Here is a 15,460-nt window from a genome sequence, read left to right as displayed (position 1 = left end):
TGGCCCCCATGCCTCCAGGCCTACCCCCCTCCGACGGCCACACAGACAGGCCCAAAGCCACCCGCTAGGCCCAAGCCACCCCCCGGCTTCCTCCCGTAAAGGGCACAGTTGGTGCTGGGTCACCGGTTGCAGCTGTGCCGCTCACATCTGCTTTGAATTCCAACCTCTTTCTCCATTTCCACCAACTTTCTTCCCCTCTTTCCTTTCTGTTACCTGTTCCTGTGGCTGTTTCCTGCAAGCAACAGGGCAGGAGCCGGGCTGCTGGCTCCTGCTGTGCTCACTTTCTACCTCTCCCTCTTATTGAGACCCCTTTCCACCCTTTGTTCCTTCTTTTTTCTCGTTTGTTCCTTTTTTGCCTGCTCTGCGAGACAGGCTTGATGCCATGGTTCTGGCTGCTGCTACTTCTGGGGCTACTGCCCTGACCTGCCAGGCCTTTCCCCTCCCTGTACGCAGCTCCTGCCCCTGCAGGCAGTCATGAGGGGAAAAGAGGCTAAGCGGGGCTCACAGGGCCATACAGAATGGCAAAGGGAGGGCTCAGGGTGGCACCCAAAGGCCCACGGAGGGCCATAGCTGGCACTTGGAAGCATCCAGAGGTCTCACGGTAGGCAGTGAAAGGCAGACGGAGGCCTCTGGGCAGCACCAAAGGTCTGCTAGAGCTGTGGTCAAGCGCAGGGCCCTAGGAGACATGCAAAGAGCAGTGGAGGGCCTTGGGGTCACCAAAAGGCAAACAGCGCCCCTTAGCTGTCCCAAAAGGCCCAAGGAGGGCCCAGGGAAGGACAAGGCAATCAGAGAGGCCTCAAGGAGGCAAGAGGGTAAGCGGAATCCTCTGGGAAATAGGACTGAAAACCTGAAGGTCTGAAAACATGTCAGGCAACCAAAAGACACAGTGAGAGGCCTGGGTGGGAACCCAAAAAAGGCCAGGCTCTGTTTCCCGTCAACAATTTGACTTGTCTCCTTGTGGGACTGAAGGTCTCCCTTCCGCAGGGGATGCTTCATGGGAGAGTGTCAAAGGCCAAGCCCGTGCCACGGCTGCGTGGAGAATTCCCGTGAGAGGGGGGGACTGCTCCCACCGCTTGCCTTTGTGTGAGCACTGGCACGGGCAGACCTTCTGGGGGAGCTTGGTCTAAGGAGAAGGAGCCCTGCAAGAAGGGTCTCAACATTGTCCTCGACACCTGGTAAACACCAGGCTTCCTAGACCTGGTCCGGCCCCTTCCTTAGCCCAGCTGCAACACTTGACGCGACAAGGAAGGCTAAAGCCCACCTAGAGATGAGGTTTGCAAAAGAGATAAAAGATAATAAGAAGGTTTTTTTTTAAGTATGTAAACAGTAAAAGGAAGAGTAGGGATAATGTGGGTCCTTTGCTGAACGAGGTGGGTGTCCTGGTAACGGGAAACGCCGAGAAGGTGGAGATACTGAATGCTTTCTTTGCTTCAGTCTTTGCTTCAAGGACTCCCCCCCAGGACTCCTCGACCCTGGCGGGAGAATAAAGGGTCTGGGAAATAGAGGGCTCCCCCCTGGTTGACGAGAGAGTGCTTCGGGAGCGTCTGAGTGGGCGCAACGCACACAAATCCATGGGTCCCGATGGGATGCATCCACGTGTGCTAAGGGAGTTGGCAGAGGTGATCGCCGAACTGCTCTCTATCATCTTTGAAAGGTCCTGGAGAACAGGAGAGGTGCCTGAAGACTGGAGGATAGCCAATGTCACTCCAGTCTTCAAGAAGGGCAAGAAGGAGGATCCGGGAAACTACAGGCCAGTCAGTCTCACCTCTGTCCCTGGAAAGGTGTTGGAACAGTTTGTTCTGGATGCCATCTCCAAGCAATTGGAAGAGAAGAATGTTATGAGGAGTAGTCAGCCTGGATTCACCAAGGGGAAGTCATGCTCGACCAACCTCATTGCCTTCTATGATGGCATCACCAGCTGGTAGATGGGGGGAGAGCAGTGGATGTCATCTACCTTGACTTTAGCAAGGCTTTCAATACTGTCTCCCATGACATCCTGATAGCGAAGCTGAGAAAGTGTGGGATAGAGGAGTGGACAGTAAGGTGGGTTGAGAACCGGCTGACTGGCTGAGCTCAGAGGGTGGTGATCGGCGGCACAGAGTCCGGCTGGAGACCTGTGACTAGTGGTGTTCCCCAGGGGTCAGTGCTGGGTCCGGTCTTGTTCAACATCTTCATCGACGACTTTGATGAGGGAATAGTGTCTGCCCTCAGCAAGTACGCCGATGACACAAAGCTGGGAGGAGTGGCCGACACGCCAGAAGGCTGTGCTGCCATTCAGCGAGACCTGGACAAGCTACAAAGATGGGCAGGAAGAGACCAAATGAGGTTTAATAAGAGCAAGTGTAGAGTCCTGCACCTGGGAAGGAACAACCGGACATATCAGTACAGGCTGGGGGACGACCTCCTGGAGAGGAGCTCTGAGAAGGACCTGGGGGTCCTAGTGGACGACAGGTTGACCATGGACCAGCAGTGTGCCCTCGTGGCCAAGAGGGCCGATGGGATCCTGGCATGCATTAAAAGGAGTGTGGCCAGCAGGTCATGGGAGGTGATCCTCCCCCTCTACTCTGCCCTGGTCAGGCCTCACCTGGAGTACTGTGTCCAGTTCTGGGCTCCCCGCTACAAAAAAGACAGGGATCTCCTGGAAAGAGTCCAGTGGAGGGCCACAAAGATGATACGGGGCCTGGAGCATCTTCCCTACGAGGAAAGGCTGAGAGACCTGGGTCTGTTCAGCCTGGAGAAGAGAAGACTGAGAGGGGATCTCATCAAAGTGTATAAATACCTGAGGTGTGGGAGACAGAGGGATTTGGCCAACCTCTTTTCAGTGGTTTGTGGGGACAGGACAAGGGGTAATGGCCACAAGATAGAGCACAGGAAGTTCCGCACCAACATGCAAAAGAACTTCTTAACAGTGAGGGTGACGGAGCACTGGTACAGGCTGCCCAGGGAGGTTGTGGAGTCTCCTCCTCTGGAGATATTCAAGGCCCGTCTGGACACCTACCTGGGCAGCCTGCTCTAAGGAACCTGCTTTTGCGGGGGGGTTGGACCTGATGATCTCTCGAGGTCCCTTCCAACCCCTTCAGTTCTGTGATTCTGTGATTTTGTGACTTCATCAAGGAGCAGAACTGCTGGCTACTTCTCCCCTCCCTAGTTCAGATTGCCTGTTACATTGGCCCATAGTGCTCTAGCCACACAGCCCAAGTTGCAGAAGGCAAAGGCAGGGTCTGGGAGAATGAAGAGCCGCCCACTGTAGGAGAAGATCATGTGCGAGACCATCTAAGGAACCTGAAGGTGCGCAAGTCCATGGGACCAGATGAGAGGCATCCGTGGGTCCTGAGGGAGCTGGTGGATAACGTTGCTAAGCCACTGTTCATCATATTTGAGCAGCAGTGGCGGCCTGGGGCAGTTCCAGCTGCCTGGCAAATCTGGTGGCCTTCTACGATGGGGGTACAGCCTCGGTGCATAGGGGAAGAGCAACTGATGTCATCTACTTGGATGTGTGCAAAGCATTTGATACTGTCCCATACAACATCCTTGTCTCTAAACTGGGGAGACATGGATTTGATGGATGGACCACTTGGTGGGTAAGGAACTGGCTGGCTGGTCACACTCAAAGAGTTGCGGTCAACGGCTCGATATCCAGGTGGAGACCAGTGACGAGTGGCCCTCCTCAGGGGTCGTTTCTGGGACCGGTGCTGTTTAACATCTTTGTCGTTGACAAGGACAGTGGGATGGAGTGCACCCTCAGCACGTTTGTTGATGACACCAAGCTGTGTGGTGCGGTCAACACGTTGGAGGGAAGCGATGCCATCCAGAGGGACCTGGACAGGCTTGAGAGGATGTTGGAGCAGGTTTTCCTCATGCAGCCCAGGGTGTACCATGGCAGAGCAGATCTCCACACTGCAGCCCGTGCAGGAGCCCACGGTGGAGCAGGTGGATGTGGCCTGAAGGAGGCTGTGGCCTATGGAGAGCCCCAGTTGGTGCAGACTCCAGGCTGGAGCTGCAGCCCGTGGAGAGGAGCCCACACAAGAGCTGGAGATCTTGCAGGAGCTGCTGCCCGTGGGGCACCTGTCTTGCTTCGTGGACCCCGTGGTATGGACCTGTATTGGAGCAGTTCTTGAAAAGATGCAGCCTGTGGGAAGCCCACGCAGGATCAGTTCAGGAAGGACAGCATCCCGTGGGAGGGACCCCTCATTGGAGCAGGGGTAGAGAGTGACCATGTAGGAGCATGGGAGGTGAACCGTTAAGGACTGACTGCAGCCCCCACTCCATGTTCCCCTGAACATGGAACAACTGTTCCCCTGAACAGCTCAAGTTCCAGGGCCTCGATGTCCTTCTTGTACTGAGGGGCCCAAAACTCAACAACAGTACTCGAGGTGCGGTCTCACCAAAGCTGAGTATGGGGGGATGATCACCTCCCTGCTCCTGCTGGCTACGCTATTTCTACTACAGGCCAGGGTGCCGTTGGCCTTCTTGGCCACCTGAGCACACTGCCGGCTCACGTTCAGCCGAGCATCGATCAACACTCCCAGGTCCCTTTCCTCTTCACTGTCTTCTAGCCACTCTGCCCCAAGCCTTATTGGTTATTGTGGCCAAAGTGCAAGACCTGGCACTTGGCCTGTTAAACCTCATCCCATAGCCCCCACTCCATGTTCCCCTGAGCCACTTGGGGGCAGGGTGGATGTAGAAGAGGGTGGAAGGGGGAAGGTGATTTTAGTTTGCTTTTAGTATCTCACTGCTCTAGCCTGTTTTAATAGGTAATAAATTATATTAATCTCCCTATGCTGAGTCTGTTTTGCCCGTGATGATAATTGTTGCGTGGTCTCCCTGTCCTTATCTCAACCCTTGAGCCCGTTTTATCGTATTTTCTCCCCCTTTCTGTTTGAGGAGGGCGAGTGAGAGAGTGGTCGTGGTGGAGTTCAGCTGCCCAGCTGGGTAAAACCACCACACGGTGTAGGGAAAATCCCCAAGCACAGCAAGGCCTGGCGTGGTGGTTTTACCGTGCTAGGCAGCTGAACACAACCGCTCTCTCACTCCCCCTCCTTAGATGAGGAGGGGAAGAAGTAAAGGAAAGAACAGCTCACGGGTTGAGATAAGGATGATTTAATTAAAGGAAAAAAAAAAAAAGAAATAATTATTAAGGAAAGATTACTATTAATTAAACGATTTAACTAAACAATTTAACTAAACAATTAACAATTTAACTAAAGGGAAAAAAAAAGGGAAAGGGGAAAAGGGAGGGGGGAAAGGGAAAACTAAACAAAACAAGTAAAGGCTATGTGGAAGTGCAGAGGAAAGAAATGACTCTCTACTTCCCACAAATGAGCGAAGCTTGACCACGTACTTGAAGCAGGGCCTCAACGCACGTAGCCAGTGTTCGGGAGGAGGACAGACGTTTTCACAATGAGAGCCCACCCCTCCCCTCTTCTTCCTTTTTCCACCTTTTATTACTGAGTGTGACATCATATGGTATGGAATATCCCTTTGGTTGGTTTAGGTCAGCTGCCCTGGTGATGTTTCTTTTTCACATTTTTTGCCCACCCCCTAGGACGGTTAGAGAGAGTCCTGATGCTGTGCCAGCACTGCTCAGCAGCAGACACAACACTGGTGTGATACCACTGCTGTTTTAGCTACAAGTGCTAAGTGCACAGCACTGTGTGGGCTGCTGCAGGGAAAGTTAACATCCCAGCCAGACCCAGTACACCTGGCTTGAATAAATGTAGGCACAAGCAAGCACTTGGATGTAAACTCTTTATTGTCCGCTGCCGCCTCAGGCTACTGAGGCTTGAATGGGAGAGGCTTGACACGCACACGTGGGCACCGCGCTCCTCCCTGGACAGGATGCTTTGGAACAGATGGAGGAACGGGCTGCCTGACAAACTGCGGGCCCATGGAAGCGATGGTGCCTGTGGTGCTCTCTGACCTCCGCTGACTGTGGGATTCCCCTGGGGGGGCAGAAGAGCCTGCCATGGGAACACCTTGCTCAGAGCCTCGCCGGACAGCTTGGAGGAGATCAGGTGGTCTTTGGAGGTGCTCTGAGGGACAGCTCTCCTTCCCTTTGCTTGGCACGGGCTGTTTGGTGACACGCTTTCCCAAGTTCTTCTCCAGGTTCCGTGCAGTCCCAGGCTGACAGCTCTGCTCCGATACAGGGCGCGTCATCCCACTTGCCACCGTTTTGCTGTTTGAAGTGGTGTCTAAGGCCTTGGCTTTCATTTCCCGCTCCATCTTGTCCTTCACTTTTTCAACCACGTTAAGGACAATGGTTCTGGCATAGGCCTGCAGTTCTGTGTGCAGCCGCTGAACTTCGGAGACAGCCTTTTGGGTGCTCTCCCTCACAATCCTGTGACTCAGTCGTGAGACCTCAGCAGTGTCTGGCGCTGGTTGGATCATGGGCAACTTTTCTCTCTGCCTTGCTTCTGGGCTCTGCTCTTCTGACGCTCTTGGTAGTCCCCGCCCTTCCCTCATGCCCTGTCTTAAGAGAGGCACCTGGGATGGCTGTGGCTTCCTGTTAGAGAGGTTGACAGTGGGAAGCGCCAGGATTTCAGAGTATTTGCGGTTGAAGTCTTGCTCAAACCGGGAAGCTACGAAGGATTCCAAAGTGTCGCAGACACTTCCAACAGCTTCTCTGGTGACTTTGTCAAGGGAAGCCTGCGAGGATTCTCCCTCAAAGGCTTCCCTCGATTTCTTTTCTGCCAGCTTCCCCACTTGGAAGGCTGTCCTGGTGACGGGCTGCTCCTTCTGCCTGGCTGCTGGCCTTGGCTCAGATGCACTGGGCGTGCCGGATTCCCAGGACTTCTCAAAGAGCTTCATCACACTCGCCACAACCTTCTTAGCCAGCAGTGCAATTTCCTCCTCTTTATCAAGAGGAGATGTCTCTGAAGGCTCTGCGCTTTTGGCACTTCCACACAGTCTTTCTTGGCTCTTATGGGGAGCCCTCTTTAAGACGCAGGCAGACTGGTCCAGTGCCTGCACCCTCTCAAACACTTGCCGCACCACAGTCCGAGCCATCTCTTCAATTCTCTGGCTTTCTTTAGCAGCCTGTTCTTCCGAGGCAGCTTTGAATACACCGTCTGCGGGGACAGGTGACTTTCTCTCTGACTCAGTCACAGTAGGGATGCACCCAGGGAGCTTGGCATCTTCCCTGCCCAACTCAAGTCCGGAGGGAGCCGCTTTCAGCCTTCTGTACTGGCCAGATTGGAGAAGGTTTCTCCTGCTTTTGCAGGAAGGTGGGCCAGCTGGTTTTTTAGGCTCCAGTGGGCTGGCTTTCTCTCCCATGACCATGTACACATCAGTGGAGGAGCTCTGGCAAGAGCTGTCAATCCGTGCCGTCAGTCTGGGGTCAAGTTTCTTCAACTTGGCGAGCTCTTGCTGAAGCTTTTCCTGAAAGGGAACAGCAGGTTTTGGCTCACTCTTGCCTCAGAAATGGCTCGCGTCCCTGCGTGCTGAGGCTTCATGCCGCCCGTGCCAGCGCCCTGCTTCTGCCGTGCAACGAGGGCTGAAGAGAAGGGCTTCCCTCGGGAAAGGGTCGTCCTTTCCCCACGACAACACCTGGCCCCCCAGCACAGCCCTGACATCTGCATTCCCCGCCTCCCTCAGATCCATCAAGGAAAGCCCCAGCCTTCTGTACCGTGCCGCTGACATGTGTCTACCAGCGCTGAGCTTTGCCTACCTCTCCTTGCCTCCTGGTTTTCTCAGCCTCCAGCTTGAGTGTGGTCAGATACTGCCTGTACTCATTGAACTCCTTCAGAGTGCAGACCACCTATAGAGAGACAAGGGCAGAAAGCTCCCAAGAACTGTCGAGGTAGCTGCGCAGTGGCAGGGGAGCAGCTCCTCTCCATCCCCTCCACGTCCCAGCGGTGGGGACGCTGCCTCCCTCCGAGCCAGGGCCGAGTGGACTCCTCGCTCTGCACCAGACCCCACACCGGCTGCCTCCTCAATGCACAGGCAGCGCACGGCAGCCTGAGAAGAGCAGGAGTGGGCATTGCCAGCAGGGCGCTGGGGTGACGTCTGCTCCCTTGGAAGGCAGCGCAACAGCCCTGTGCCCCCCACCAGCAACAAGCGGCTGCAGCAAGCGCGCTGGGAATCATAGAATCATTAGGGTTGGAAAAGACCTTCAAGATCATCTGGTCCAACCATCAGCCTACTACCAATGTCACCCCCTAAACCATGTCCCTAAGCGCCAGGTCCAAGCTTTCCTTAAACACCCCCAGGGACAGTGACTCCACCACTTCCCTGGGCAACTCGTTCCAATGCCTGAGTGCTCCTTCTGAGAAGAAATGTCCCCTCATTTCCAACCTAAACCTCCCCGGCACAATTTGAGGCCATTCCCTCCAGTCCTGTTCCTAGTCATCTGCAAGAAGAGGCCGACCCCCAGCTCCCCACAAGTTCCTTTCTGGTAGTTGTAGAGAGCGATAAGGTCTCCCCTGAGCCCGTTTTATTGTGGCTACACTATTCCTGATACAGGCCAGGATGCCGTTGGCCTTCTTGGCCACCTGGGCACACTGCCGGCTCATGATGAGGCGAGCATCAATCAGCACCCCCAGATCCTTTTCCTCTGCACAGCTTTTGAGCCACTCTGCCGCAAGCCTGTAGCACTGCATGGGGTTGTTGTGGCCAAAGTGCAGGAACTGGCACTTAGCCATGTTAAACCTCATCCCACTGGCCTCTGCCAGAGGAGACCTGTGCTGGTCAGCGCAACGTCCAAACCTACTTTGCCATCACTGGTGATGTAGCCCTTGCTCTTCAGGCTCTGCAGGTTGTCTTTGCGATTGTAGTAGGCCTGCAGATGCGGGTCGTGCAGGCAGTTGTACTCTGTGCGCAGTAGGCGACAGTACGGATCTCCCAGATTAAATTGAGCAGAAGGCTGGTGAAGCTGGAAGAGAGGTGTTCCAGAGTATGAATGGGGCAGGAGAAAGCAGCAGAGAGACAAAGGCACTTCCAAGCTCCTCATGCACACGGGCTAGCCTTTTCCAACCTCTGAGGTATAGGTTTCTGATTCCTGGCTTACTTCCCGGCTGGACCTTCCTTCTGAAGCCATCAAAAACACCCCCACCAGGCTGAGGGTCCGGCCTGGGCTGGGGAGAGAAGGCCAAACCCCACCAGCAAAGTAGGCATCTTGGGCCACCGGGTAGAAATGCAAGAGCTTTCCATGCCAGAAATGAACCTTCAGATGGAAAACTTCAAGCCCGGTGGTTCACACGTCAGCAATGGAAAATCCACAGAAAACGGCCTCCTCTGGGTTAGGCAGGACTAAGGGGCGGGTAGCCTGCCTCCCTCCTTCGTCTGCCTCCAGGAAGTCTCTGCCTCAGAAGCAGTGCTCCCCCAAGCTGGAGGAAGAGGAGGAGGACACGGCATGCGGTTCCCAAGCAGAGAAGCCTGGGATTTTCTAAATTTCTAAATCTGAGAGGGAAAGCAGGAGAAGGTTGCACCCTCCCCTAAGAGACCCCCAGACTCAATGTTTCTGGCCATGCTGGAAGGCCACCTTGGCCTGGTACCCGGACGCGCTGCCGCCTGCTGCAGGCAGGGCCCCAGCTGCCCGCTTGCCTGGTGCCAGAACCCAGGCTGGCCCTGGTGCTGGCAAGCACGCCCCTGTGGAGAGCCCAGCTGTGGAACACCCTCTCCTGACCTCTGGCCAGTGCAGGCCACTGCTGTTGGCGAGTCCTCCTTTGTCTCCGTGCTGCGGAGCCGGGAGCATCCATCCCTGACTCCTCCACCCGGCTGGGCCAAAGTGCTGTAACTCCCACCGTAGAGCAGGTGGCCACAAGGCCTTCTCGGAATGATGGGGAGGGAGCCCGTGACAGAAGAGACCTTTTCCACCCCTTCCACCCCTTCCTCCTTCTCTTACCTTTTCCCCCAGCTTTGTCCTGCAGAAGACAGGCTTGGTGCCAGGCACTAGAGGGATTTTGACTCCCAGTGGGAGGTCCAGCAGCCCGCTGCCTCTTTCTCCAAGTTGCCATCTGGGCTGGAACTAGAAAGACAGGGACACTCAGACACTCAGGCACTCCAATCCCTTGTGCAGCCCACCCCCGCACCCCCTTGCAGCTCTCTTCCCACTTGCTAGCAATACGCCGGGATGGGCAGAGAGAGGCACGGCTCCCTGCGAGCCTTCTGCGGCCTGACCAGGTTTAGATCCCTCCCAGCTTCCTGGGAGCCTCCTCTGGCCCCAGAGCAGTCCCGCACGCCCCGGGCTCCTGCTCTGAGCCCTCTCCTCGGGCACAGTGCTCACCTCTCTGCTCTTGCCAGCTATGCACAGCAGTGCGTCTGGGTTTTGGAAACCAGCAGTGAGATGCTGCTCCATGGCTCCTTCCAAGAGCTCTGTGGGAGCTGCGACCCTCTGCTAGCACCTCTCACTCCAGAGGCAGACAGCTGCAACTGTCCCAGGCGGTCTCCCAGCAAGCGGCTTTATAGAGCGCTCAAGCATTGTTACATCATCGCGTTGCCATGCCGCCACCTACGCCATGGCTACCTGCAGGCCCTTCTGGTCACACTGGTGGGCAAGCCACTCCAGCCGAGCCTGCTTTGAGCAGGGCGCCTGGACTAGGTTGTTTCCACCAGCCCCTTCCCACCCCAACTCTTCTGTCATTCTTGGAAGGAAAGCTGTCATCCTTGCTAACTGGTGAGAAATGTGCAGATTTTCCACACCAGAAATGCTTGCTTCTTGGCTGAATGTTCAGTGACGGAGCCTTCAGCAGCTCTGTGAGACAGTTTTGGCGGCAGGTCGTCTCTTCACCTATTGCCCTGATTTTCTCTGGCAAAAGGCCTGTGGAACCTGGCTGCTGCCTGCAGCTGCTGGGCTTCCCACTCCCCTTGGCCCTCCCTTCTGCCATACGTCTCCTTTGGGCTCTCCCCATCCCTCCTGTGAGGCGACAGGCAATGCAGGAGGCTTTGCAGCAGTGCGCAAGGGCTTCTCGCCACCGCTCCTAGCTTTTCCCTCTGTCCTGCTGCCTCTTCCCTCCTACCTGTTTCTTCTGCTCCCGTGTGGCTTTTTCACGGCCGCAGTCCCCAAGAGGCACCGCTGCCACCATGGAGAGCCTCCTGCCCAGAGTGCCTTCCCTGGCCTCACTTCTGCAGCGTCCCCTTCCACAGGCCTCCTGCTGTGTCTTCGCTGTCCCCTCCTGTGTCTGCCTCCCTCTGAGTGCCCTCCTGGCCCGGCCCACGTGTCCTCACATTTCTCCTCCTGCCTGCTGCCCGAGCCGCTGCCACCCGTTGTCACACAGGAGAGAGCAGCGGCGCCAGGGGCTCCTCTGGTCGCTCTCAGCTCTGGCTCCACAGGCAGCCCTTGCTGAGCCGGCTGGAACTGTCTGGGACTGGCCCCCATGCCTCCAGGCCTACCCCCCTCCGACGGCCACACAGACAGGCCCAAAGCCACCCGCTAGGCCCAAGCCACCCCCCGGCTTCCTCCCGTAAAGGGCACAGTTGGTGCTGGGTCACCGGTTGCAGCTGTGCCGCTCACATCTGCTTTGAATTCCAACCTCTTTCTCCATTTCCACCAACTTTCTTCCCCTCTTTCCTTTCTGTTACCTGTTCCTGTGGCTGTTTCCTGCAAGCAACAGGGCAGGAGCCGGGCTGCTGGCTCCTGCTGTGCTCACTTTCTACCTCTCCCTCTTATTGAGACCCCTTTCCACCCTTTGTTCCTTCTTTTTTCTCGTTTGTTCCTTTTTTGCCTGCTCTGCGAGACAGGCTTGATGCCATGGTTCTGGCTGCTGCTACTTCTGGGGCTACTGCCCTGACCTGCCAGGCCTTTCCCCTCCCTGTACGCAGCTCCTGCCCCTGCAGGCAGTCATGAGGGGAAAAGAGGCTAAGCGGGGCTCACAGGGCCATACAGAATGGCAAAGGGAGGGCTCTGGGTGGCACCCAAAGGCCCACGGAGGGCCATAGCTGGCACTTGGAAGCATCCAGAGGTCTCACGGTAGGCAGTGAAAGGCAGACGGAGGCCTCTGGGCAGCACCAAAGGTCTGCTAGAGCTGTGGTCAAGCGCAGGGCCCTAGGAGACATGCAAAGAGCAGTGGAGGGCCTTGGGGTCACCAAAAGGCAAACAGCGCCCCTTAGCTGTCCCAAAAGGCCCAAGGAGGGCCCAGGGAAGGACAAGGCAATCAGAGAGGCCTCAAGGAGGCAAGAGGGTAAGCGGAATCCTCTGGGAAATAGGACTGAAAACCTGAAGGTCTGAAAACATGTCAGGCAACCAAAAGACACAGTGAGAGGCCTGGGTGGGAACCCAAAAAAGGCCAGGCTCTGTTTCCCGTCAACAATTTGACTTGTCTCCTTGTGGGACTGAAGGTCTCCCTTCCGCAGGGGATGCTTCATGGGAGAGTGTCAAAGGCCAAGCCCGTGCCACGGCTGCGTGGAGAATTCCCGTGAGAGGGGGGGACTGCTCCCACCGCTTGCCTTTGTGTGAGCACTGGCACGGGCAGACCTTCTGGGGGAGCTTGGTCTAAGGAGAAGGAGCCCTGCAAGAAGGGTCTCAACATTGTCCTCGACACCTGGTAAACACCAGGCTTCCTAGACCTGGTCCGGCCCCTTCCTTAGCCCAGCTGCAACACTTGACGCGACAAGGAAGGCTAAAGCCCACCTAGAGATGAGGCTTGCAAAAGAGATAAAAGATAATAAGAAGGTTTTTTTTAAGTATGTAAACAGTAAAAGGAAGAGTAGGGATAATGTGGGTCCTTTGCTGAATGAAGTGGGTGTCCTGGTAACGGGAGACGCCGAGAAGGTGGAGATACTGAATGCGTTCTTTGCTTCAGTCTTTGCTTCAAGGACTCCCCCCCAGGACTCCTCGACCCTGGCGGGAGAATAAAGGGTCTGGGAAATAGAGGGCTCCCCCCTGGTTGACGAGAGAGTGCTTCGGGAGCGTCTGAGTGGGCGCAACGCACACAAATCCATGGGTCCCGATGGGATGCATCCACGTGTGCTAAGGGAGTTGGCAGAGGTGATCGCCGAACTGCTCTCTATCATCTTTGAAAGGTCCTGGAGAACAGGAGAGGTGCCTGAAGACTGGAGGATAGCCAATGTCACTCCAGTCTTCAAGAAGGGCAAGAAGGAGGATCCGGGAAACTACAGGCCAGTCAGTCTCACCTCTGTCCCTGGAAAGGTGTTGGAACAGTTTGTTCTGGATGCCATCTCCAAGCAATTGGAAGAGAAGAATGTTATGAGGAGTAGTCAGCATGGATTCACCAAGGGGAAGTCATGCTCGACCAACCTCGTTGCCTTCTATGATGGCATCACCAGCTGGTAGATGGGGGGAGAGCAGTGGATGTCATCTACCTTGACTTTAGCAAGGCTTTCAGTACTGTCTCCCATGACATCCTGATAGCGAAGCTGAGAAAGTGTGGGATAGAGGAGTGGACAGTAAGGTGGGTTGAGAACCGGCTGACTGGCTGAGCTCAGAGGGTGGTGATCGGCGGCACAGAGTCCGGCTGGAGACCTGTGACTAGTGGTGTTCCCCAGGGGTCAGTGCTGGGTCCGGTCTTGTTCAACATCTTCATCGACGACTTTGATGAGGGAATAGTGTCTGCCCTCAGCAAGTACGCCGATGACACAAAGCTGGGAGGAGTGGCCGACACGCCAGAAGGCTGTGCTGCCATTCAGCGAGACCTGGACAAGCTACAAAGATGGGCAGGAAGAGACCAAATGAGGTTTAATAAGAGCAAGTGTAGAGTCCTGCACCTGGGAAGGAACAACCGGACATATCAGTACAGGCTGGGGGACGACCTCCTGGAGAGGAGCTCTGAGAAGGACCTGGGGGTCCTAGTGGACGACAGGTTGACCATGGGCCAGCAGTGTGCCCTCGTGACCAAGAGGGCCGATGGGATCCTGGCATGCATTAAAAGGAGTGTGGCCAGCAGGTCATGGGAGGTGATCCTCCCCCTCTACTCTGCCCTGGTCAGGCCTCACCTGGAGTACTGTGTCCAGTTCTGGGCTCCCCGCTACAAAAAAGACAGGGATCTCCTGGAAAGAGTCCAGTGGAGGGCCACAAAGATGATACGGGGCCTGGAGCATCTTCCCTACGAGGAAAGGCTGAGAGACCTGGGTCTGTTCAGCCTGGAGAAGAGAAGACTGAGAGGGGATCTCATCAAAGTGTATAAATACCTGAGGTGTGGGAGACAGAGGGATTTGGCCAACCTCTTTTCAGTGGTTTGTGGGGACAGGACAAGGGGTAATGGCCACAAGATAGAGCACAGGAAGTTCCGCACCAACATGCAAAAGAACTTCTTCACAGTGAGGGTGACGGAGCACTGGTACAGGCTGCCCAGGGAGGTTGTGGAGTCTCCTCCTCTGGAGATATTCAAGGCCCGTCTGGACACCTACCTGGGCAGCCTGCTCTAAGGAACCTGCTTTTGCGGGGGGGTTGGACCTGATGATCTCTCGAGGTCCCTTCCAACCCCTTCAGTTCTGTGATTCTGTGATTTTGTGACTTCATCAAGGAGCAGAACTGCTGGCTACTTCTCCCCTCCCTAGTTCAGATTGCCTGTTACATTGGCCCATAGTGCTCTAGCCACACAGCCCAAGTTGCAGAAGGCAAAGGCAGGGTCTGGGAGAATGAAGAGCCGCCCACTGTAGGAGAAGATCATGTGCGAGACCATCTAAGGAACCTGAAGGTGCGCAAGTCCATGGGACCAGATGAGAGGCATCCGTGGGTCCTGAGGGAGCTGGTGGATAACGTTGCTAAGCCACTGTTCATCATATTTGAGCAGCAGTGGTGGCCTGGGGCAGTTCCAGCTGCCTGGCAAATCTGGTGGCCTTCTACGATGGGGGTACAGCCTCGGTGCATAGGGGAAGAGCAACTGATGTCATCTACTTGGATGTGTGCAAAGCATTTGATACTGTCCCATACAACATCCTTGTCTCTAAACTGGGGAGACATGGATTTGATGGATGGACCACTTGGTGGGTAAGGAACTGGCTGGCTGGTCACACTCAAAGAGTTGCGGTCAACGGCTCGATATCCAGGTGGAGACCAGTGACGAGTGGCCCTCCTCAGGGGTCGTTTCTGGGACCGGTGCTGTTTAACATCTTTGTCGTTGACAAGGACAGTGGGATGGAGTGCACCCTCAGCACGTTTGTTGATGACACCAAGCTGTGTGGTGCGGTCAACACGCTGGAGGGAAGCGATGCCATCCAAAGGGACCTGGACAGGCTTGAGAGGATGTTGGAGCAGGTCTTCCTCATGTAGCCCAGGGTGTACCATGGCAGAGCAGATCTCCACACTGCAGCCCGTGCAGGAGCCCACGGTGGAGCAGGTGGATGTGGCCTGAAGGAGGCTGTGGCCTATGGAGAGCCCCAGTTGGTGCAGACTCCAGGCTGGAGCTGCAGCCCGTGGAGAGGAGCCCACACAAGAGCTGGAGATCTTGCAGGAGCTGCTGCCCGTGGGGCACCTGTCTTGCTTCGTGGACCCCGTGGTATGGACCTGTATTGGAGCAGTTCTTGAAAAGATGCAGCCTGTGGGAAGCCCACGCAGGATCAGTTC

The 15,460-nt window shown here is 55.8% G+C and overlaps 1 protein-coding gene across 1 annotated transcript; it reads right to left on the bottom strand.

Annotated features, from left to right (window-relative positions):
* Positions 1-5,070: 5,070 nt before the first annotated feature.
* On the bottom strand, positions 5,071-11,734 carry LOC136786505 (titin homolog). The gene is made up of 5 exons (XM_066978441.1): positions 10,223-11,734; positions 9,842-9,964; positions 8,708-8,869; positions 7,667-7,756; positions 5,071-7,377 (listed from the first exon to the last, which is right to left on the bottom strand). Exons 1-5 carry the CDS (start codon positions 10,292-10,294, stop codon positions 5,773-5,775), a joined length of 2,052 nt encoding a protein of 683 aa, XP_066834542.1. The 5' UTR covers positions 10,295-11,734; the 3' UTR covers positions 5,071-5,772.
* Positions 11,735-15,460: the final 3,726 nt, after the last annotated feature.

This window comes from Anser cygnoides, chromosome 16, assembly GCF_040182565.1.
Source record: "Anser cygnoides isolate HZ-2024a breed goose chromosome 16, Taihu_goose_T2T_genome, whole genome shotgun sequence".
Lineage (NCBI taxonomy): Eukaryota > Metazoa > Chordata > Aves > Anseriformes > Anatidae > Anser > Anser cygnoides.
The sequence above is the reverse complement of the archived record's forward strand: the minus strand, read 5'-3'. Positions and strand labels throughout refer to the sequence as shown.

Coding starts and splice junctions, on each gene's coding strand:
- LOC136786505 (XM_066978441.1), bottom strand. CDS start 10,294: ATGGAGCAGCATCTCACTGCTGGTTTCCAAAACCCAGACGCACTGCTG. Junction 8,870..9,841: donor GGACAAAGCTGGGGGAAAAG/GTAAGAGAAGGA, acceptor CCTCTCTTCCAG/CTTCACCAGCCTTCTGCTCA. Junction 7,378..7,666: donor AAACCAGGAGGCAAGGAGAG/GTAGGCAAAGCT, acceptor GTTCCCTTTCAG/GAAAAGCTTCAGCAAGAGCT.